The 22,898-nt window shown below is 51.6% G+C and overlaps 2 protein-coding genes across 2 annotated transcripts; one reads left to right on the top strand and one right to left on the bottom strand.

Annotated features, from left to right (window-relative positions):
• Positions 1-242: 242 nt before the first annotated feature.
• lta4h (leukotriene A4 hydrolase) lies at positions 243-9,143 on the bottom strand. Its single transcript, XM_032588920.1, has 19 exons — positions 8,931-9,143; positions 4,682-4,812; positions 4,480-4,600; positions 4,100-4,168; positions 3,926-4,030; positions 3,747-3,799; positions 3,603-3,675; positions 3,371-3,511; positions 3,264-3,287; positions 3,102-3,172; positions 2,921-3,032; positions 2,695-2,839; positions 2,477-2,580; positions 1,978-2,048; positions 1,850-1,904; positions 899-997; positions 741-823; positions 561-665; positions 243-482 (listed from the first exon to the last, which is right to left on the bottom strand). Exons 1-19 carry the CDS (start codon positions 9,075-9,077, stop codon positions 344-346), a joined length of 1,848 nt encoding a protein of 615 aa, XP_032444811.1. The 5' UTR covers positions 9,078-9,143; the 3' UTR covers positions 243-343.
• A 1,865-nt stretch (positions 9,144-11,008) lies between these two features.
• Positions 11,009-22,876, top strand: tbc1d30 (TBC1 domain family, member 30). Its single transcript, XM_032588904.1, has 16 exons — positions 11,009-11,904; positions 13,766-13,930; positions 15,516-15,577; positions 16,406-16,471; positions 16,693-16,818; positions 17,214-17,399; positions 17,474-17,543; positions 18,717-18,815; positions 18,887-19,055; positions 19,130-19,235; positions 19,312-19,430; positions 19,521-19,660; positions 20,214-20,423; positions 20,495-20,581; positions 21,287-21,955; positions 22,022-22,876. The coding sequence occupies exons 1-16, from the start codon at positions 11,484-11,486 to the stop codon at positions 22,237-22,239; spliced, it is 2,913 nt and encodes a 970-aa protein (XP_032444795.1). The 5' UTR covers positions 11,009-11,483; the 3' UTR covers positions 22,240-22,876.
• Positions 22,877-22,898: the final 22 nt, after the last annotated feature.

Below are 22,898 nucleotides of genomic sequence, written 5' to 3'. Positions count from 1 at the left end.
GAAATAAAAGACCAAAAATACCTGCTAAGATTTTTTACAGCGGGGAAAACAACCTGCATTTGTTATTACATCTTTATTTAAAGTTATTAAGGGCCGCTGTGGAAGGACCAGAGAGCCACTTATGGCCCTGGAGCTGCATGTTGGAGACCCCGGGTCTAAACCAAGAGGTGCACTCCACACCAAAGAGATGCAGAAAGTTGAATGTCTCCCTGCAGTTTAAAACAAACGACACGACTCGGCTCTGAGCTCAGAGATCTTTATAAAAACCTGATCTGGTCCAACAAGCTTCTGGTTCTGTGGTTTAATACTGCAGGTTCAGAACCGGGTCGGAACCGGGCGGGACTCAGCGGTCTCCGGTGCTGCTGGTGTCCACCTTCAGGTCCTTGGCCACCAGGCCGGAGGTCACCGGGTGCATAGCGGCGCGGTGAGCCATGAACACGCGCACGGCTTCCTCACGGTACTTCCCAAAGTTAAAAACCTCCCTGCAGGTCCAAAGATGGAGGACAGGTGAGAAACAGGGCAGCGTTTACCTGCAGCTCACCTGGACCCGTCATCGGTACCTGAAGAGCGGCCGGGTGAACTTCATCCTGCCCTGCTCCGTCGCCATCTTCAGCGCCAGAGGAACCGCCTCCTCCCACTGAGAACGGACACACAGCCGCAGCCACCTGCACACACAGCAGCCAATCAGGACGCAGCGCCGCCACGGAGGGGTGGACCTTAGATCTGAGCCAATGAGTCACCTGAAGCGGATCTCTGAGTTGGTGGAGGCGTTGAGATCGTAGACGTCCTGCATCTTCTTCACATGAGACAGAGGGAGGGGCTTCTGAGGGACAGAGCAGGGGTCAAAGGTCAGAGGGGGACACAGAGGTCACAGTGGGGACACAGAGGGCTGCTTTACCTCCTGCAGCAGCAGCAGAGAAAGGAACTCTATGAGCTGGTGGGACGACAGTGTCTTCACGTCTGACTGGCTGAAGACATTCAGGTCCTGGTCTTTGGCCTGAGAGGACAGAGGACAGACGGAGGCTCAGAGGACAGACAGCAGCTCAGAGGACAGACGGAGGCTCAGAGGACAGACGGAGGCACAGAGAACAGACGGTGGCTCAGAGGACAGACGGAGGCTCAGAGGACAGACGGAGGCACAGAGGACAGACGGAGGCTCAGAGGACAGACGGAGGCACAGAGGACAGACGGAGGCTCAGAGGACAGACAGCAGCTCAGAGGACAGACGGAGGCTCAGAGGACAGACAGCAGCTCAGAGAACAGACGGAGGCTGGGAGGACAGACGGCGGCTCGGAGGACAGACGGCGGCTCGGAGGACAGACGGCGGCTCGGAGGACAGACGGCGGCTCGGAGGACAGACGGCGGCTCGGAGGACAGACGGCGGCTCAGAGGACAGACGGCGGCTCGGAGGACAGACGGAGGCTCAGAGGACAGACGGAGGCTCGGAGGACAGACGGCGGCTCGGAGGACAGACGGCGGCTCGGAGGACAGACGGCGGCTCGGAGGACAGACGGCGGCTCGGAGGACAGACGGCGGCTCGGAGGACAGACGGCGGCTCGGAGGACAGACGGCGGCTCGGAGGACAGACGGCGGCTCGGAGGACAGACGGCGGCTCGGAGGACAGACGGAGGCTCAGAGGACAGACGGAGGCTCAGAGGACAGACGGAGGCACAGAGGACAGACGGCGGCTCGGAGGAAAGACGGCGGCTCGGAGGACAGACGGCGGCTCGGAGGACAGACGGCGGCTCGGAGGACAGACGGAGGCTCAGAGGACAGACGGAGGCACGGAGGACAGACGTCTCAGTCCAAAGCCTCTAGGGGACGGGTCTGGTTGAGGAGCAGTTCTTACCTTGATCCACCTCTGAGTCAGAGCGATGCAGGCGTCTGCCAGCGTGGTGTCATACCTGGATCAGAACCAGAACTAACGTTTAGGACGGGTCTCAGGGACCAGATGGAGGACAGGGAAGGTTCACCTACTGAGGTTTGACCGGAGGCATCCCAGGGGTGAACATCCAGCCGTTCCAGTCCACCTTGTTCAGGATGTCCACCTGAAGGACGACATGTTGGCACTTGAGAACCAGGAACCACCAGAACCAAGAAGCCAACAAAACAAGGCACACCCCAGAACTAGGGACCCTGGGTTCATCCCCCCCAAATGTTCCCCACCCAAACAAAGGCCCTCCAGGTGTGTTGCTCACCGCAAAGGCCCCTGAATACATTAATCAACCCAAAAGGTCCTCGAGTAGGTCAACCCACTCCTTGGCTTTTGGGGTGATGGACTTCTTTGGGGGTTCTTAGGGGCTGTTTGACCAACCCAACAGCCCCTAAGGACCCGAAGTAGGTCCTCGACTACATTCATCACCCCAAAAGCCAAGAAGTGTGTTCGTCAAACCAAAAACGCCCAAGTAGGTCCGTAATGCCAGAATGTCCTGAGTAGATACGTCACCCCAGAGGCCCCTCCCAGGTGTTTCCTCACCTTGTCCTTAAAGTAGGTGAACAGGTAGTTCTTCCAGTCGTCAGTGGTGACACTGCTGTAGGCGAATCGCTGGATGTAGGACTTCACGAAACCCATGAAGACCTCTGAGGGAGAGATAAGACAACAGGTGTATCAGCAAAGGGCCAGAACCACGTGAGTGTGTGTGTGTGTGTGTGTGTGTGTGTGTGCGTGTGTGTGTGTGTGTGTCCAGGGGTCACCTGGCCCCCCCATCAGCTCCTCTAGGTGGTACAGCAGAGCGAAGCCTTTCTCATAGGGCACACAGGAAAAGGCGTCGTCAGGATCGACCTCCTGCAGGCTGGGCACCAGGTTGGTCAGAGGGTTGTTTGCTCCAAAGGTGTTCACCTGAGCGACAGGTGAGGCGAGCGGTGAGAAGAAACACCTGCATGGTTCTGAGGAGACGTACTGATGGGTTCTGGTTCTCACCGAGTCCTGCAGGTCCTTCCAGCCTCCTATGGCTTTAAACTGCCTGAACTGCTCCCCCTCCAAACGCCTGTTGATCATCCTCTCCAGGTAGACGGTGTGACCCTCGTTCAGCCTGGGAGCAGAACACACCTGAGCATCACACCCAAACCCACTGGACCCCAACTCGCTCCTGATTGGTTACCAGAAGTGTTCCCAGGTTCTGTTGGTCACCAGGTTCCCGGTCCAGCTGTGGGAGATCTCATGAGCGATCACCTGAGGAACACAGATACCATCCCACCTGGATTAACCTGTCCATTAAAGCCCCGCCCACACGGAGACCCAGGTGTGACCCGGTGTTACTCACTCCAGACAGGGATTTGTCTCCAGCCTGAGGAGAGAGACAGGAAACAGCTGGTCAACAGGACGGTCACATGACGCGGCGCCAGGTGTGGTGGGCGTGTTCGGACTTACCAGCACAGTGGGCGTGGCGAAGGTGAGGCAGGGGTTCTCCATGCCACCGTAGGGGAAGGAGGGCGGCAGAACCAGGACGTCGTACTGACCCCAGACGTACGGGCCGGCCAGGTCCTCGGCCGTCTTCAGCATGGTCTCCGTCTGACGGACAGGTGAGATCAGAACAGGTGAGGCAGAGCAGCTGAACGGGCCCGGCCGCTCCGATCGGATTACGATTACCATGGCAACTCACCTCAGAGAACTCGGACGCCGCCTTGTCCACAAACTCCTTCTCAGACCAGACTCTGGACCTGGGACCGATCTCCCTGTAGACCAATCAGAGAGCAGAGGTCCTGTCACCTGGTACAGGTGGAGCCATGACATCATCAAACGCTACCTGCTCTCCAGAGCTCCCACCACAATGGCTATCAGGTAGGACGGCATGGCCACCTGAGGTCAAAGGTCACAGAGGGGTAGAGTGAGGTCACAGAGCTTGTGGGGCTGAATACTTTAGCCAGACTGTGAACACCTGAACTCAGGTGAGATGATGTCATCAAGGAAAGAGGCGTGGCTTACCGGCTGTCTGAACCTGTAGACGATCCGACCGCCGTCCTGAGGATCCACTTCCTGTCCATCCCTCACCGCACTCATCACCGCCACCAGCTGCTTCGGGACAGACACCTGGGGACAGGTGTGTGTGTTAGCTGTGCAGGTGTGTGTGTGTTAGTTGTGCACGGGTGTGTGTGATACCTGTGCATAGTAGGTGTGTTTGATGGATGGCGTGTCCTGACAGGGAACCATGCTCCTGCAGTGATGAGCCTGTCAGACAAAGCGCAGGGCAAAGATTCAGATCCTCATCAGTTTTTTGTTCTGTGGATGTTCTGGTTCTGTTGGACCTTCCAGACCGGTTCTGTGTGTTTTTCAGAGGTAAGACGAGGAGCTTCGTTAGAAACGGAACCAGAACCAGGAGGAAGTGGAGCAACCGGGCCGTTGCTCAACACTGAAGAAACATCAGTTTCCCCAAATCTGTGTCTCAACAGATGGAAACCACCAAGAGGAACCAGAACCTCTGCTGTTTGGACCCAACCTTGTCTTCCTAAGCCTTAGGTACGGTCTGACAGGTACGTCACCTGGCACTGGCTGAACAGGTAGGGCTGTTTCTTCCCCGCTGTCTGCTCAGGTGTGAGCCACTGCAGCGCAGACGCAGATGGAGACGTCTCATAGGTCACCTCCACGATCACCTGCTGGCCCCTGATTGGTCCAGACACACAGCCAGGTCATAAAGATCACCGTTAGGACAGACAGGAGGCGGGGGGCTGGACGTGAGCTCACCTGGAGAGGTCAAAGGGCAGCGTGATGACCAGCGGGGTCCCCTTGAAGCTGTGTTTGGGGCCCAGTGTGAAGCAGGCCAGCTGCTGGTTGACCGACACCGACGAGATGTTCAGGTCCCTGCTGTCCAAAGTCTGCAGCAGAAGAACTGATTTCATTAAGGGGTAAACAAGATAAAGCCACACCTGCTGATAATAGTCACCTGTCTGGAAACCAGTTGGACCAGTGCAAAGTTCACACATCACTGCAGCTCCAGTTCATTAACATAAGACACATTTATAAGATGATCCGAGCAGAAATCTGACGCTTCATTCTGCTGCTTCTGACTCTTTCACACTCAGATTACACTTCAGTAAAGTATGAAGAGTTCAGGTGAAAACACCTGACTCGTGACGTCACACTCCAGGACTCCGAACAGTAGCAACTGGAAGTTTGGATGAGTCACAAATAAAGCATTTAAACACTCCCTGCGGTGTGTTTATGTTGCATTCGAGGAATTATTCACTCCGGAACCATCCATCCATCCATCCATCCATCTTCTTCCGCTTATCCGAGGTCGGGTCGCGGGGGTAGCAGCTTCAGAAGGGAGGCCCAGACTTCCCTCTCCCCAGCCACTTCTTCTAGCTCCTCCGGGGGAATCCCGAGGCGTTCCCAGGCCAGCCGAGAGACATAGTCCCTCCAGCGTGTCCTGGGTCTTCCCCGGGGCCTCCTCCCGGTGGGACGTGCCCGGAACACCTCACCAGGGAGGCGTCTAGGAGGCATCCTGACCAGATGCCCGAGCCACCTCAACTGGCTCCTCTCGATGTGAAGGAGCAGCGGCTCTACTCTGAGTCCCTCCCGGATGACTGAGCTTCTCACCCTATCTCTAAGGGAGAGCCCAGCCACCCTACGGAGAAAACCCATTTCGGCCGCTTGTATCCGCGATCTCGTTCTTTCGGTCATGACCCAAAGCTCATGACCATAGATGAGGGTGGGAACGTAGATCGACCGGTAAATCGAGAGCTTCGCTTTTTGGCTCAGCTCTCTCTTCACCACGACGGACCGGTACAGCGCCCGCTTGACAGCAGACGCTGCGCCAATCCGCCTGTCGATCTCCCGCTCCCTTCTTCCCCCATTCGTGAACAAGATCCCGAGATACTTAAACTCCTCCACTTGGGGCAGGACACCCCCCCTGACCCGGAGAAGGCACTCTACCCTTTTCCGGCTCAAGACCATGGCCTCGGATTTGGAGGCACTGATCCTCATCCCGGCCGCGTCACACTCGGCTGCGAACCGCTCCAGCGAGAGCTGCAGATCACGATCTGATGAAGCCAAAAGGACCACATCGTCTGCAAAAAGCAGAGATGAGATCCTAAGGCCACCAAATCGGATCCCCTCAACACCTTGGCTGCGCCTAGAAATTCTGTCCATGAAAGTGATGAACAGAATCGGTGACAAAGGGCAGCCCTGGCGGAGTCCAACTCTCACCGGAAACGAGCCCGACTTACTGCCGGCAATGCGGACCAGACTCTGACACCGGTCATACAGGGACCTGACAGCCCGTATCAAAGGGCCCGGTACCCCATACTCCCGGAGAACCCCCCACAGGGCTCCCCGAGGGACACGGTCGAACGCCTTCTCCAGGTCCACAAAACACATGTAGACTGGTTGGGCGAACTCCCATGCACCCTCCAGGACCCTGCCGAGGGTGTAGAGCTGGTCCAGCGTTCCACGACCAGGACGAAAACCACACTGCTCTTCCTGAATCCGAGGTTCGACTATCCGACGGACCCTCCTCTCCAGGACCCCTGAATAGACCTTGCCAGGGAGGCTTAAGAGTGTGACCCCTCTATAATTGGAGCACACCCTCCGGTCCCCCTTTTTGAACAGGGGGACCACCACCCCAGTCTGCCAATCCAGGGGAACTGCCCCCGATGTCCATGCGACATTGCAGAGTCGCGTCAACCAACACAACCCTACAACATCCAGAGCCTTAAGGAACTCCGGGCGGATCTCATCCACCCCCGGGGCCCTGCCACCGAGGAGCTTTTTAACCACCTCGGCGACCTCGTCCCCAGAGATTGGAGAGCCCAACCCAGAGTCCCCAGGCTCCGCTTCCTCAGTGGAAGGCATGTTGGTGGGATTGAGGAGGTCTTCGAAGTACTCTGCCCACCGGCCCACAACGTCCCGAGTAGAGGTCAGCAGCACACCATCCCCACTATAAACAGTGTTGGTGCTGCACCGCTTCCCCCCCCTGAGACGCCGGATGGTGGACCAGAATCGCCTCGAAGCCGTACAGAAGTCTTTCTCCATGGCCTCTCCAAACTCCTCCCACGCCCGGGTTTTTGCCTCAGCAACCGCCCGAGCCGCATGCCGCTTCGCCCGCCGGTACCCATCAGCTGCTTCCGGAGTCCCACAGGCCAAAAAGGCCCGATAGGACTCCTTCTTCAGCCTGACGGCATCCCTCACCGAAGGTGTCCACCAGCGGGTTCGAGGGTTGCCGCCGCGACAGGCACCGACAACCTTGCGGCCACAGCTCCGATCGGCCGCCTCGACAATGGAGGCACGGAACACGGTCCACTCAGACTCCATGTCCCCCACCTCCCCCGGGACGTGTTCGAAGTTTTGCCGGAGATGGGAGTTAAAGCTCCGTCTCACAGGGGATTCCGCCAGACGTTCCCAGCAGACCCTCACAACACGTTTGGGCCTGCCAGGTCTGACCGGCTTTCGCCCCCACCACCGGAGCCAACTCACCACCAGGTAGTGGTCAGTGGACAGCTCCGCACCTCTCTTCACCCGAGTGTCCAAGACATACGGCCGCAGATCCGATGAAACGATGACAAAGTCGATCATCGAACTGCGGCCTAGGGTGTCCTGGTGCCAAGTGCACATATGGACACCCTTATGCTTGAACATGGTGTTCGTTATGGACAATCCATGGCGAGCACAGAAGTCCAGCAACAGAACACCGCTCGAGTTCAGGTCGGGCGGGCCGTTCCTCCCACCCACGCCCCTCCAGGTCTCACTGTCATTGCCCACGTGAGCGTTGAAGTCCCCCAGCAGAACAAGGGAGTCCCCAGGAGGAGCACTCTCCAGTACCCCCTCTAAGGACTCCAAAAAGGGTGGGTAATCTGAACTGTCGTTCGGCCCGTAAGCACAAACGACAGTCAGAACCCGTCCCCCCACCCGTAGGCGGAGGGATGCTACCCTCTCGTTCACCGGGGTAAACCCCAACGTACAGGCGCCGAGATGGGGAGCAACAAGTATGCCCACTCCTGCCCGACGCCTCTCACCCTGGGCAACTCCAGAGTGGAAGTATGTCCAGCCCCTCTCAAGGAGACTGGTTCCAGAACCAGAGCCGTGCGTCGAGGTGAGACCGACTATTTCTAGCCGGAACCTCTCGACCTCACGCACTAGCTCCGGCTCCTTCCCCACCAGAGAGGTGACATTCCACGTCCCAAGAGCCAGTTTCTGCAACCGAGGATCGGACCGCCAGGGTCCCCTCCCTCTGCTGCCACCCATCCCACACTGCACCCGACCCCTTTGGCCCCTCCCACGGGTGGTGGGCCCATGGGAGGGGGGGCCCATGTTTCCTCTTCGGGCTGAGCCCGGCCGGGCTCCATGGGTAAAAGCCCGGCCACCAGACGCTCGCCATCGTGCCCCCCCTCCAGGCCTGGCTCCAGAGTGGGGCCCCGGTGACCCGCGTCCGGGCGAGGGAACACCAAGTCCAAAGTTTTCCTTCATCATTGGGGTCTTTGGGCTGCTCTTTGTCTGGTCCCTCACCTAGGACCTGTCTGCCTTGGGTGACCCTACCAGGGGCATGAAGCCCCAGACAGCATAGCTCCTAGGATCATTGGGACACTCAAACCCCTCCACCACGATAAGGTGGCAGCCCATGGAGGAGTCACTAACTTCACTCCGGAACCAAAGAACAAAATTCAACGTCTTCTAACAAAACTCCGCTCAGATTTAACTCCTTAAAATGATTAAATATGTGACGTAAGTGTGACCTTCATGAGCCAAATTAAAGAAGAACCTCAGCTGGATGACGAAACTTCACCATTTCAGCTGGACCTGCGGCTGTTCCGCTGCAGAACCAGAACCAAGCAGAACTCTGAGGAGATCTTCCTGAGCTCCGTGTTTCTGAACCAGCCCCAGACCAGACTCCATGTAAATTACCTCTGTTTTTATTCGCCTCACTGCCAAGCTGCCTGATGTGAGCTCAGAGGCTGAGACCGGGTCGGTACCGGAGCACCGGATCCGGGCAGCTTACCAGAACGGAGAAGCGGTCCTCCAGAGCCTCCACGGTGAGCTGGACCTTCCCTCTGATCACGTGTCTGTCGAAGTCCACGTGTAGCTGCAGGTTCAGGTGTTTGGTGAGGCAGGTGGAGAAGGAGGAGAAGGAGCAGGGGTCCGACATCTTGATCCGTCCGCAGAGACCGAGCACTGAGAGGAGGCACCCCGACACAGCCGCTCAGACACCGGGGAGGGGGCGGGACTTCCGGACCGCCTTTCATAATAAAACCCCCCGCGGAATTTTATTTTGAAACCTGCATAAAAAAAATTAAACAGGGACTGAACGTTAATTTATGATTTGTTTAAAAACATTAAGATATTCCGATATTTTACAAGTTTGAAATAATTAAAATAATAAATCAAGAAACTAAATCAGTAGTTATGTAAAAATAAGTTTAGATATAATTCTTGGAGAAAAGAACTTTAAATAAATAAGTAAATCTGAATAAAATATAAATTAAGAAGGTTTAATAAGTAAATCAATGTCCATCCAGCAGGGGGCACTGTTGGTGCAGCTTGGTTTTACTACAGGAAGTAGTCATCAGAACAGAATGGAAACAACAGGCTGGGTTGTGCAAAATAAAAGCCCTGACATATTAATATTGAATGAAACACAGAAATATTAAGTAAGGTAAATAATAGGGAAATGGATAAATGTAAAATAAGAAATTGACTAATTTTAAAACCATGGATACAGAAATAATTAATAGTGAGAATTAAAAATAAGAAGAAATTTCTATTTTAACTTTGAACCTTGTTGGACACTCACACAAAACTCCTAAATATAATAATTAAAAATAAGACTGAATCCTAGTCATTTGATCTGCTTCCTCTGTTGTTTCTACGTCTTGATTTACTTACGAAACTAAATCTGCTTCCTCTTTAAGTTGCTCTTTTAAATCAATGAAGTTGAACAAAATCGACACCGTATAAAATTGACTAAGATAACATAAAATATACCGCAAAATCTGTAAAGCGTTTCATTTAATGGGCTTGTAAAAATAAACCCAATGAAGCTTTACACGCCGTCAGTCTCCTCAAGTTGAGCTGAAAAATGGAGCGGATATATAAAATCAGGACTCGGTTACTAATCAGTTTTAGTTCATTTAAAGTTGGAAGTCCTTCAGTCTTTCAGGAACTTTTGTCTTTTATCGCAGAGTTCGTTTTTATCTGACCTGCAGCCTCATAATCAGGTCCAGAACCAGAATCTGGTCCGGATCCGGATGGAAATCCTCCATGAAAATCACGTCATGTTCCGCATCCATCCAGCAGGGGCGCTACGCGCCGGGACAGCGTGTTAATATTTACATTAGTGGATGATTACCTGATCCACACGTCATTAAACCAGCGTCATGTTTTAATGAAACAAAGATAAAAAGGAAAAACTGATGAAAGAAAGTGAACCCCGGACCCGGAGAGTGTACTTTTTATTTTCAGTCTAAGATGACCAGGAGGAAAACTCAGGTTTATTTATCCATTTAATCAACTTTATTATGTCTTATTATTTTGTTTATTGCTGATCATTTATATTATTTTACTTTTTATTCTTTAATGACTTTTAAAATAGTTTGGAAAATAAAAATGTAAAAAGTAAAACATCAGGCTTTCAGGGTTTTGAGCAATAAAGACAATAAAACTAATTTATAAATAGTATATTTCCATTTTCTTCTATCTGACATTAAATCAGATTCATGTTTTCCTCTTTTAGGTTAATTATGATTCTAAAATTTATTACTTTTTGTTGGAAGTGACTCGATGCTCTGCTGCTTAGACTTTTTAAACTTTGAAATTAATTAACTGAGCTTACTGTTTGATGATCAGTTGGAATGTATTATTATTGAATTGACATAAGTTACTGTAAAAAGTCTGGAGAAATGTATTGTGAACTGTAGAAATAAAACTTAAATTGAATTAAATGCTACATTTTTAACTCATTTGCACTTCGCTGTTTTCATAACTGCGCAGTAATTATGTTATAAGTACTTTATTCTTAATTCTGTTTTTATCAATTTTATTTTATTTTGTAAAATCTTTGTGTGAATCTACATTCTGTGATCTGTTGTTACATCTGAATCACCGATGGACAGTAAAGGATTTTATTCTAATATTAACTTATTAAACATTTACTTAATTAATAAACCTACGTGTTAAAGTCTGAAAAGTTTCATAAACTTTAAGCAAAGTGAAAAACATCCTGGTACTTCTTGCTCAGGTGGCTGCTCACCACAGGAAGCTGATTGGTCGATCATTTTCGGCTCGTTTCTGATTGGCTGACAGGAACACCTGTTGCACCTGCCTGTGGAGCAGCAGAAAGTTTGTCCGCCGCTCAGGAGTCGCTTTGGACCGGTCCATTGTTCCGTTAGAGAGGGGGGATCCGGGAAGTCCGGCCCGGAACCCGGAGGCAGGCAGCGGGAGCGGCGGGACCGGCCCACCTGCCGCGGGGAGCCGTGGAGTCTTCCACGGACTCAGACAAACTTCCACTCCGCTGATAAACCCGCTCCGGATCGGAACCGGTCCAGCGGCCGGAAACATGGCAGCGAGGCTCGAACCGAGCCGGGAGGAACTTCTGGAAGTGAACATATGTGATCGCAGCGTGGGCTCCGAGGAGGAGAGCGGCGTGTTCAGCCACTCCGCGGAGGATTTCTGCGGCTTCCAGCAGTGGATCCACAATGACACATCATCATCATCATCCTCACCTTCACCACGTCCGGCGGAGCTGCGGGACCCGGAGCCCGCGGCCCCACGCAGCTCCATCGTGGACTGTCTGCTGGTGGAGCTCTACGACGCGTTCAGCGGCGGCGGCGGGCGGCGCACCGCGGACAGCTGGGACAGCTCCACCGGCTCCGGCTCCGACACCCTGCCGGCCCGCAGCAGCTCCGGCTGCGGCTTCCTGCAGGAGCTGCAGGAGCGGCACACCCGGCGGCTGCAGATGACATACCTGGCCCAGAAAGGTGAGCGGGGCCGGGCGGGGGCTGGCGGGCCCTGCGCGGTCCGGAAGGGTCTGCTGCCTGGGTCCGACCAGAATCCGGTACTGAAGCTGAAACTGCAGAAGGAATGAAGTGGGTTTAATACATGAATGATTAAAGTGAAATCAGACAAAATTCTGTGTTTTCTGAACTAAAAATAAGACCTGAAACATCTCAGAGTGACATCAACTAAACATACATGCACAATGAGACGGAGGGATTAAACTAATGAGGCAATATAATAATTATCATGAAGCAACATTTCATTTATCTAGTCTGAAAAAGGTGTTCAGAAAGAAGAGCGCCCCCTGCAGGCTGGATGCTGCTAAAGCGCCTCAATATGAACTTTGTTTATTTCTCTGGTTTTTATTTTAAACATGAAACTGAAGTTAAATGAAGAGAACCTGGTTATTACTGAACATCAAACTGGAGGAAATCAGGTTTTTATTGATTGTTATATTCTGTACTGATCAGGACTGACGGTTCCTAACCTCAACCAGGAAGTTCTTTAACATGAACGTCTAAACCCGTTATCACCTGGACCGGGATGGGTTCTGGTTCTGGTAAAAATCAGATAAAGATTAAATCACTTCCAGATGACCCAGAACCATCTGGAATCTGAACCAGGTGAAGCTTTAGCTTCAGTAAAATAACATTTTAATCCAGTTAACCCATAAAATAATCAGAATATTCAGAAATTAATAAACGCTGAACTTTCAGAGTTCACTGAAGGAATGCTGCTGTTGACCTTTAGGTAGTAAAATTCATTTTAAAAAGCAAGTGAATCTATTAATGCATTTCTGATGTTCAATAAAAGGGTGAAATGGTAAAATTAAAAACCATCAGAATAATCGATAACTATAATAATGTTGAGCTGTTTAGTTATTTCCTGGTTAGTGGAGCTGATGGGTCGTCGCCTTGGAGTCTCGCCTGGCATGCAGCGGCAGGCGGTGTTTACCCCACACACACACACACAGAGCACACACACACACGCCCACACACAGACACACACTCTGCCTGCTGAACAATGCAGAGTCAGGAAAAGGAAACGGTCCGATAACGGTTCTGGTGTTTTCCTGCTGCTCTGCTTTCAGCAGCTAAACTTCAAAGTTTCCTCTTTTACAGAAACTGAAAATATTATGAATATTATAATTAGTTTAATGAACTTCATGTTTTCTGCTGTAATGCGCAGATTGAGACGGAAAGATCACTGATCACATAGATATACACGCTCAGATCAGACCCGCTGACCCGGTTCTGTTTGAGCAAAACGGGAGGAAAAGTCCATCCATGGATGGATGCATCCATCCATTTTCTGTTCCTTTGTCCCTAATAGGGTCGGGAGGGCTGGTGCCTCTCCAGCTACGTTCCGGGCGAGAGGCTGGGTCACCCTGGACAGGTCACCGTCTGTCGCAGGGCAACACAGAGACATACAACCATGCACACACACCCACACACACACACACACACACACACACACACACACACACACACACACACACACACACACACACTCACACCTAGGGAGAATTTAGATAGACCAATTAACCTGACAGTCATGTTTTTGGACTGTGGGAGGAAGCTGGAGTACCCGGAGAGAACCCACGCATGCACAGGGAGAACATGCAAACGCCATGCAGAAAGACCCCGGCCGGGAATCGAACCCAGAACCTTCTTGCTGCAAGGCAACAGTGCTACCAACTGCCAAGGTGTTGAATCAGGTTCTGGTTGTGGTTCTGAATCAGGTTCTGGTTGTGGTTCTGGTTGTGGTTCTGGTTCTGAATGGGGTTCTGGTTCTGGATCGGGTTCCCGGTTCTGACCCGCTGTGCTGCTCTTCTCCTGTCAGACCTGCAGGAGCTGCGCTCCATCATCCAGGAGGTGAAGCACCGCTCCGGCCTGCAGTCCACCAAGCTGCTGCGGCAGCTGAAGAGGCGGGACCGGCTGGTCCACAAGCGCCAGAAGAACTATGACGTCATCACGGCGTGCCTCCAGGCCGTGTCCCAGAAGAGACGTAAGACCGTTTCTGTTTGGGTCCACGAAGTTCTGCTAATTAGTCCAACCACTTCAAAGACCTGCACATTTCTGCAGACATAAAAGCTCATTTTGTAGATGATCGTTTTGATTCGGACCGCAGGTCCGGAACCGGTACCGGCTCATGAACCAACATTTTCTCAGAAAGTTTGAAACCAGAACTAAAACTAAGAGCTGAGTTCATAACGTGATTCTGCAGGAAAAAAATAATCCGTAATAATCTCATTGTTTCCTTTCTGATGAACATTAGATCCAGTTTTACTGTCGAACTTTATGGACCGGGCCGGACCGGTCCTCCTTTAGCTCCTCTGTCCTCCGTCCCTGCGCCGCCTCCTGGTGACGTCAGAGCGGAGGAAGAGGAGGAAGGGTGCAGCATCAGCAGCATCCACCACTTCCTCCTCATCTCATCAGATGCTCTTCGGTACCGGTACCGGCAGGTTGTTTGGACCTGGTTCCTGTTAGTCTGGAAGCAGCGCTTCAGAACCTGAACCGGCTTGAACAGTTCGGCTCGGCTCGGTTCCGGATGGGCTGCGGTTCGTAAGGCGATGAGCGCAGAGTCCGGTCGGAGCGGCCTGTTTCCGGGATGAGGCAGGAGCGGCTCCCCGCCGGCAGGAGGCCCCGGGCGGCCGGCCGGCAGCGGCCGCAGGGCCCGGCGGGGGTCGGCGGCATCATCAGCAGCGTCCTGCGGAAACGCAACGGGATCTCCCGCAGCGCCCCGCGGCTGCTCTGCACCCTGGAACCAGGTCTGGACCTGCGGTTCCGACCGCCACTCCGCATGGACCTCCTGCTTAATGTTTAATTATTCTGAGTTCATTCTGGGGACATTTTGCTCTGTTTATTTTTAGGTTTAATCTCCGACACCAAAATATAATTTAGATTGAAATCAGAACATTTAAATGTCATAATTCTAGATTTTGAAGAAATGAAACATTTCTCTGTAAATGAATCTGATCGTCTGGTTAAAGATTCAGTTTCCTTCCTTTCTCTCTGCCGGCTTTTATTTTGTATTTTTCTGTAATTGTAAAGCGCTTCCGGTGTAGTCCCGCCGCTGTAATCTCGGTGGGCGCTGTCCCGGGTGGGAATATAATCCGATACCGGGAAGTGGGCGGGTTCTCCCCGGTAATCCCCCCCGAAGCCGCGCAACGAACCGGCGCTGGAGCGGAATGGCGCAGGGGAGCCGAACCGAACCGGACCAAGCAGGTCAAACGGGATTTTCTAACAGAATAATAATAGTTAGAAAAGTTCCGGTTGGAGGAAACGGGTTCGGTTTGGTCTGGTACGGTAGGAAGGTTTTCCCTATTCGGTTCGGGTCCAGTTCACTTCCTGTCGGTGTTTAGCGGTTCGGGACCGATTCAGCACCACCGGAAGTGGACAGCGAAAACGAACCTTTTGGATCAGATGATCCTGATTCATAAAACGATGAAAAAGCTGGAGATGTGACTTTAATTCTGACTCGGTTCTGTTGATCCTGAAGTCCTGATGGAACTTTTCTGTGTGAAAGTTGATTTTTAAGCCGGTTCTGATCCGGTAGAAGCTGTGGTGCTCAGGCTCCTGTTTGTTTCCAGGTGTTGACACCAGGCTGAAGTTCACCATCGAGCCGTCGCTGGGAAACAACGGCTTCCAGCAGGTGAGGGCCACCCAGGGCCGGCCCCAGGCATCTGAGAGCTGGGGGGGCCCAGGGCACCAACAACATTAAATAATACACACTAAATGCTCTTAAACATGGAAAACTATTTATTTATACAGAAAGATAATAGTTAATATCTTCCTGTTTTCTGCTGCTTCTGTAGTTAATAGTTAAATAATGACATGCTTAAATACACTGCAAAAACATTTCACATAAGTATTTTTGGTTTTGTTTCTAGTGTAAATATCTCATATTAGATAAATGTAACTTGAAATAAGACGAAATGTAAAGATATAGGAGCTTAATTTAGGTTAATAGTTCCTTCATATTGATGGATTATTTCATTTATAAATTGGGGGGAAATCGGCCAGAGGAGCAGTAACAGTTTCTCATCAATATGAACTTATGGACTTAATTTAAGCTCCTATATCTGCTGGAAGGTAGTTCAGGTATTTATACTTGGCCAAAATGACTTGGTAGGATTTAGAGTTTTTTCAGTGCAGCATTTAAAAATGTTTTTTATTTAGTTTATTCTATAAGGTTAAAATCATAATAATACTGATTAGAAGTGATGCTAATGCTAGCAGCTCCACACAGAGGAATGATGAAGAGTCCCTGTCGAAACCAGCTGGTCTGGGCTGAACTCACCGTGAAACATGGTGGTGGCAGCATCATGCTGTGGGGATACTTTCTTCAGCGGAGGATGAAGATGAGAAGTTTTCTATTAGCTGTGGGGTGTACTTACTTCTGAACGAGTTTTCCTTATAGGAACCAGAAGTTTACATACAGTGAATAAAGGACATTAAGTGTTGTGTCTCTGTTCCTCAGTGGTACGATGCGCTGAAAGCTGTGGCGCGGCTTCCCACCGGGATACCGAGGGAGTGGAGGAAGAAGGTACGCATCATCATCATCAGTTATTGTTATTGTTGTGACGTCAGTCAGAGATCAGGATGATGGAGAACCTTCAGCTCATGTTGGTCAGAGATAAAATCACACTGGTACCTTCAAATAAATGAGCAGTTTAGGGTTCCGAGTTTGGACCTTCAGAACCCAGAGAGGTTCTGGAGGTTCTACTGGTTCTGGAGGTTCTGGTTCACTGTGGCGTGTCGTTGCAGGTTTGGCTAACGCTAGCGGACCGCTACCTCCACAGCATCTCCATCGACTGGGACAAAACGCTTCGCTTCACCTTCAACGAGCGCAGCAACCCGGACGACGACTCCCTGGGCATCCAGATCGTCAAGGTAACCAGACTTTATCTGTGATCTGATTGGCCGAGGAGGAGAGTCAGTTAGCGTCTGATAGGTCGATTCCAGGTTTGCGGGTCTCATTGAGCTTCATGGACCAGGAGAACTTTCTACAGCTCTACGTTTTCATGCTAAATGAATATCTGAATCTGATCTCCAGTTTCCTTCTGATTGGGGGACATGTTGACCTTCCTGGACTCGTTTGTGTCACTTCCTGTCAGAAAGAAACGTTCTGATAGGAGGAAATTCTTGGTTTTAACCCGTCCTGGTTCCCTTTCCATGCAGGTAAAATCACATAAACAGAACAGGCAGCAGCTGGGATGGTGTCGTCATGGAAACGGGTGAGAGGGTCAAAGTCCGCTCCTGTGTTTACTCTTCCCTCTCTGCTGCAGGATCTGCATCGCACCGGCTGCAGTTCTTACTGCGGCCAGGAGGGGGAGCAGGACCGGGTGGTTCTGAAGCGGGTTCTGCTGGCCTACGCCCGCTGGAACAAGTCGGTGGGTTACTGCCAGGGCTTCAACGTGCTGGCCGCTCTCATCCTGGAGGTGACTGAAGGAAACGAGAGCGACGCGCTGAAGGTGAGTCCGGCTGACGGGTCAGCCACCTGGAAGGTTCTCCAGAACCTCACCTGGTTCTGCTGTTTGGGTTTTAGGTGATGATCTACCTAATCGACAAGGTTCTGCCAGAGAGCTACTTTGCCAACAACCTGCGAGCGCTATCAGGTAAACCCGGCTTCATGTCTGAAACCGCCATGTTTCAACATGGCTGCCGTTTTTAGACCTACTAAACAATTATTGCCATAAAATGTTCCCCATATCATAACTTGGATTAACTTTGTCACATCATGTTTTAGTCGTCAAATTCATACAACTTCATGATAATATGAAGCAAAATCAGAAACTTTCTGTGTGAGTCTCACACCAGTCAACAGGGAGGAAAGGAGGCGTCTTAATGGTTAGCGTTAGCTTCCGCTATTTATTTGTTTAGTGCTAGCTTCTTTCGTTTTGTTTAGTGGTTCAGTGTTAGCTTATGCTAAATTTAACGTGTTTAGAGGTTTAGCAATAGCTTCTACAAATTATTTTTAAGTTGTTTTGATTTAGCGGGTTAGTTAGCTTCTGCACATTTTTTATGTGATTACTAGTTTAGCAATGGGTTTTTTTTACGTTGGCGCTCTAATTTAATTGTCTGTAGCAGTTTAGGGTTAGCTTTGGCTTTTTTAAAATGTTCTTTTGGCTCTAGTTGCCTTTATGTGAAAGTGCTATGTTAGGAAAGTAATGAGAGAGGGAAAACATGCGGCAAAGGTCACCGGGCCGGGAATCGAACCTGTGACTGCCGGGTCAAGGACTAAGCTTTGGCTTCTTTTTTTTAATGTTTTCTGACTTTTGCTAATTTTGTGCTTTAGCGTCCAATTTTTTAATGTTAGCTTTTACAATTTTTTTATTTAGTAACTTAGTGATGGCTTTTGCAAATTGTTTTGTACGTTAACGTCCATTTTTTTAGTGTGTTTAGCGGTTTTGAGTTAGCTTCCGATAATATTTTAATGTGTTTAGCGTTAGCGGAGCTACGATTGATATTCAACGCCTGAGTAGTTGGTGAATCTAACTTTCTGGTTAGCTGTGGCTAATGGCTACTTCCAGTTTTAGTTCATACATATCTTACATACATTACAACCATGGCGGCCATTTTGATTAATTGTCTTGTTCTAAGCGAAATGAGCTCCTATATCTTAAAGTTAGTTTTGTCCTATTTCAAGTGTCGTGAAACTAGACAACTTACTTGGTGAGCCACAGAGGTAGGAGGCGTGTTGCAGGCAGCTGGCCGGCAGCGTGCAGCAGCGGGTGGGGGAGGGGCAGCAGGCCTTCAGTAGTGCTGAGGACGTGTCTTCCTGTCTCCAGTGGACATGGCGGTGTTCCGGGACCTGCTGCGGCTCAAGCTGCCCCGACTGTCTCAGCACCTTCATCACCTGCAGAAAGCGGCCAATCGGGAGGCTGGAGGTAAGTCATCATCATCACCATCATGGGGGTCGTCATGGTGAATCAGGATGAAGGAGCCTCCTGTCCTGCAGGCAGCTACGAGCCGCCGCTCACCAACGTCTTCACCATGCAGTGGTTCCTCACCATGTTCGCCACCTGTCTACCGGCGCCGACCGTCCTCAAGATCTGGGACTCGGTGTTCTTCGAGGGGTCCGAGGTTCTGTTCCGGGCGGCGCTGGCCATCTGGGAGCGGCTGGGGGAGTGAGTGGAGCGGTGGGACCAGGGGTCAGGGGCCAGGGGCGCCCAGCTGAAGCCTGTGTGTGTCTCGTCTCCAGGAGGATCGAGGACTGCCAGACGGCGGACGAGTTCTACAGCACCATGGGCGGCCTGACCCAGGAGATGCTGGAGCAGAACCTGCTGCACCCGGCGCAGCTCATGCAGGTAGTGGCAGCATCAGGAGGGGCGTGGCCTGCAACCGGAGGCGTGGCCTGCAGCTGAGGCTCTGTTTGCTCTGCAGGACGTTTACTCCATGGCGCCGTTCCCGTTCCCCCAGCTGGCCGAGCTCAGAGAGAAATACACCTACAACATCACGCCGTTCCCCACCGCAGCCAAGGTCAACACCAAGGTCAACGCAAGGTACCGTCTCCATGGAGACCACGTGGGCCAGCCATTCCTTCCTGGTGTCCTTTTAGTCTTCCTCCATCCTGACCCAGTTCTGTCCTCCAGCAGCGGTCCGTCCGGTTGGGACAGTGAGGAAGACGCCGATGTGGATGATGATGACTCTGTGGCGACGGCCCTGGGCTGCTTGGGGCCCCTGGGCGGCCTGCTGGCCCCTGAGCTGCAGAGATACCAGAAACACCTCAAAGGTTGGCACGGCAACCACAGACCGGTGCTGACCCGGTACCTACAGACAGAAACAATCGGACCAAAAAACTTCAGTCCCTAACACCTTTACTCTTTAATGTTTTTACACTGCAAAAAAAAAAAAAAAAAATCTTACTGAGTATTACTGGTTTGTTACTGGTTTGTTACTGGTTTAGTTTCTACTGTAAATCTCAGTAAACCTGGATTAAAAGCTGGTTTAAGTTAATCTGTTGATCAAACCGTTTTAGTTCCATTGGAAGATCATTTCTCTTCTAATATTTTTCTCATGTTATAAATGAAATAATCTGCCAATAGAACTAATAATTTTTCATCAATATTACATTATTGACTTGCTGATAACTTCAAAGTTTGTAAATTAGTTTTATTTAAGTGCACGAAAAACTTCACCAAAATACTTTTTACAGTGTATGTGACAAACAGCAGAAAGTGGAGCAGAATGAATCTATATCAACGTTTTCTGTGAAAAGAATCTGAAAAGTGTGGTGTGCATGTACAGTCGATACCTGAGGCCGTCTGTCTGTCATGTTCCTCCAGACCAGCGAGTCGAGCAGGGCAGCATCGCCGAGCTGAGCCCGGGCGCCGTGGGCGGAGCCGCCACAGGAAGTGGTCGTGCGGAGCATCAGGCGGCCGTCAACAGCATGATGTTGGAGCGGATGAGCACCGACATCACGGCGCTGAAGAAGCAATATGGCCGCATCAAGCGGCGGCAGCAGCAGCAGGCCATGCGGCTCTGCATCCGCACAGGTGAGGCGGCGCCGCCGACCCGGACGCCCCGACAGGAAGTGCAGAGTTTAACCGCACTGTGTGACTCGTAGGACCCGGACCCGGCATGGCCACGAGTCCTGGGGTTCTGCAGGACCGTCTCAACAAACCCGGCAGCGGTTCTGACCCGGACGCTCACGGTACTCGGGTCCAAACGGCAGAACGGCTCAGACTGGTGGCGGGGCGACACTTTAGGAAACAGGAAGTGTTGGAGTGACTTCCTGTTTCTGTTCAGGAACTGGATCCTCATCCAAACGTTGATTTATTCCAGCAGAACAATAAAAATCTAAAAATGATTTCATGAAGAAGCTGCTCCAGACATATGCATGGAAAGTTGAGTGGAGGGAAGAAATGTGATAGAAAATAAACCTGAACAAACATTGAGGACTGTGAAGCTTCCAGTCACGTTAGCCGCTGCTAACAGTACTTAGCCCAGACCAGAACTGAACGGATTGATTATTGATCTGATATGTGGTTCTGATTCTCTGAACGCTCCAGAATCATCAAATAAACAGAATTTTACTTAAAGTCGCTGAAATGAATCAACTTTTCGATGAAGTTCTGGTTGGTGGAGACGGACGTCGCTACTGGATGTCAGCTCATCCTGGTCCTGAGTAAAAATGGCCGACTTGGCGAGCAGCAGAACCTCTTGGTTCTGATGGACGTTCAGTAGAGGCAGAAGTTTCTGACCCGGTACTTCCTGCTTTAACTAACCAGCTGCTAACATCCTTCCTCCAGCCGGTTCTGGGATCTGATTGGTCCTCCTGTGGCGCCCTCTGCTGGCTGCAGTCTCTCCCTGCAACCTGTTTTCACTCACTGCCATCTTTTCTTCTTCTTCTCCTCAGATAAATGTCCCGCCACGCAGGTTTTGGCCTCGCAGCTCAACCCGTCCAGCGCCGTCATCAACCACCTGCTGCTGGGCCGGAAGCCCCGCGGCCCGTCCAGAACCTTCCGGCCCGGGCCGGCTGGCCCGCCGGTACCCGGCTCGCCCTGCAGGCGGCGCCGCGGCTCCAGCAGCACCGGCTCCCCAGGCAGCCGCAGAGGCTCTCCGGGGCGGAACCACGCTCGGCAGCACCGCAGGAACCCGGCCCGGGTCCGGGCCCGGATTGGGGTCCGAGACTCCGAGGTGAGGGAGGATGATGATGATGAAGATGATGAAGAGGAAGGGGAGTCAGGATGTGAAGAGGAGGTTAAGGTGGAGGAGGTGGAGGTCCGGCTGGACTCCCTGGACCTGGAGAACCAAGCGACCCAGAACTTCCTCACCGACCCAGAACCAGAACCTGATGAAGAGGCGAGGAGCGCTGCAGCTCCTCTTCCTCCTCCAGACTCAGACCGACCCGGAGAGCCGGACTCAGCCGGTTCTGATGGACCTGATGCAGAACCTTCAACATCATCTTCCTCCCCCGGTCCTCCTCTTCCTCCCTCCTCTTCCTCCCCCGGTTCTCCTCTACCTTCCTCCTCTTCCTCGCTTAGTCCTCCTCTTCCTCCCTCCCCCGGTTCCGGTTCTCCTCTTCCTCCCTCCTCTTCCTCGCTTAGTCCTCCTCTTCCTCCCTCCTCTTCCTCCCCTGGTTCTCCTCTTCCTTCCTCACTCAGTCCTCCTCTTCCTCCCTCCTCTTCCTCGGCTCCCCGCCAGCCTCTCTTCTCTCCGTTTCCGTCCATCAAGCAGCCCAGGAAGTCTCTGGCGGCTCGGAACCTGGGCCTTTACGGGCCGACATCCAGAACCCCCACGGTCCACTTCCCCCAGCTGAGCCGCAGCCTGAACCGGAGCAGCGCCGCCGGGGCCACGGGCCGGCGGTGAAGAGCTCAGCGGGTCGGAACCGGGCTGCAGTATTCCCCGGTTTGCACTACAGCCATAAAACATTTCTATGCCAAGTATTTATCTGCACAGGATGGATGGAGACCTGAAAGCATCCTGACCCGACGTCCTCCAGAACCTTCTGCTTGTTTCCTATCACTCTGTTCTGGTTCTGTAGAAACCCAGAATGTACCGTCTCCATCTGTCGTAATGAAAGAATGAAAGGAAACATTCAGCTGTGGCTCGTTTCTTCTGTTCTCAAAGATCTGAACCAGTTCTCTGACCTCAGATTAAACAACTGAACCACTTTTTCCTTCCACTAAGCTTTCCATTAATATGGTTGGATCCAGCCCTCTGATCTTCTGCTGCTTTAGCATCCTGTTCTTCGTCTTCAGCCAACCATATTGATGGAAAGCTTAGTGGAAGGAAAAAGTGGTAGAATAAGTTGCGATCTGAAGCAAAGCCTCCAGAATCCAATCAGGGTTCTGACAGTTTTCATGTCTGAGACACAAATTTCCAGATGACTCTATTAACCATCTTATAACCATCGTATATAATTACTTTTGATGACAATTTCTGGAATATGTAGCCTGCAGAGTGGATGGAGATGATTGGGATATGGAATAAAATCTGGAAAATAGCTGAATTTACTTCTGTTCTTT

This window comes from Xiphophorus hellerii, chromosome 17, assembly GCF_003331165.1.
Source record: "Xiphophorus hellerii strain 12219 chromosome 17, Xiphophorus_hellerii-4.1, whole genome shotgun sequence".
NCBI classification, from domain to species: Eukaryota; Metazoa; Chordata; class Actinopteri; order Cyprinodontiformes; family Poeciliidae; genus Xiphophorus; species Xiphophorus hellerii.
This window is presented reverse-complemented; position numbering and strand designations above follow the sequence as displayed.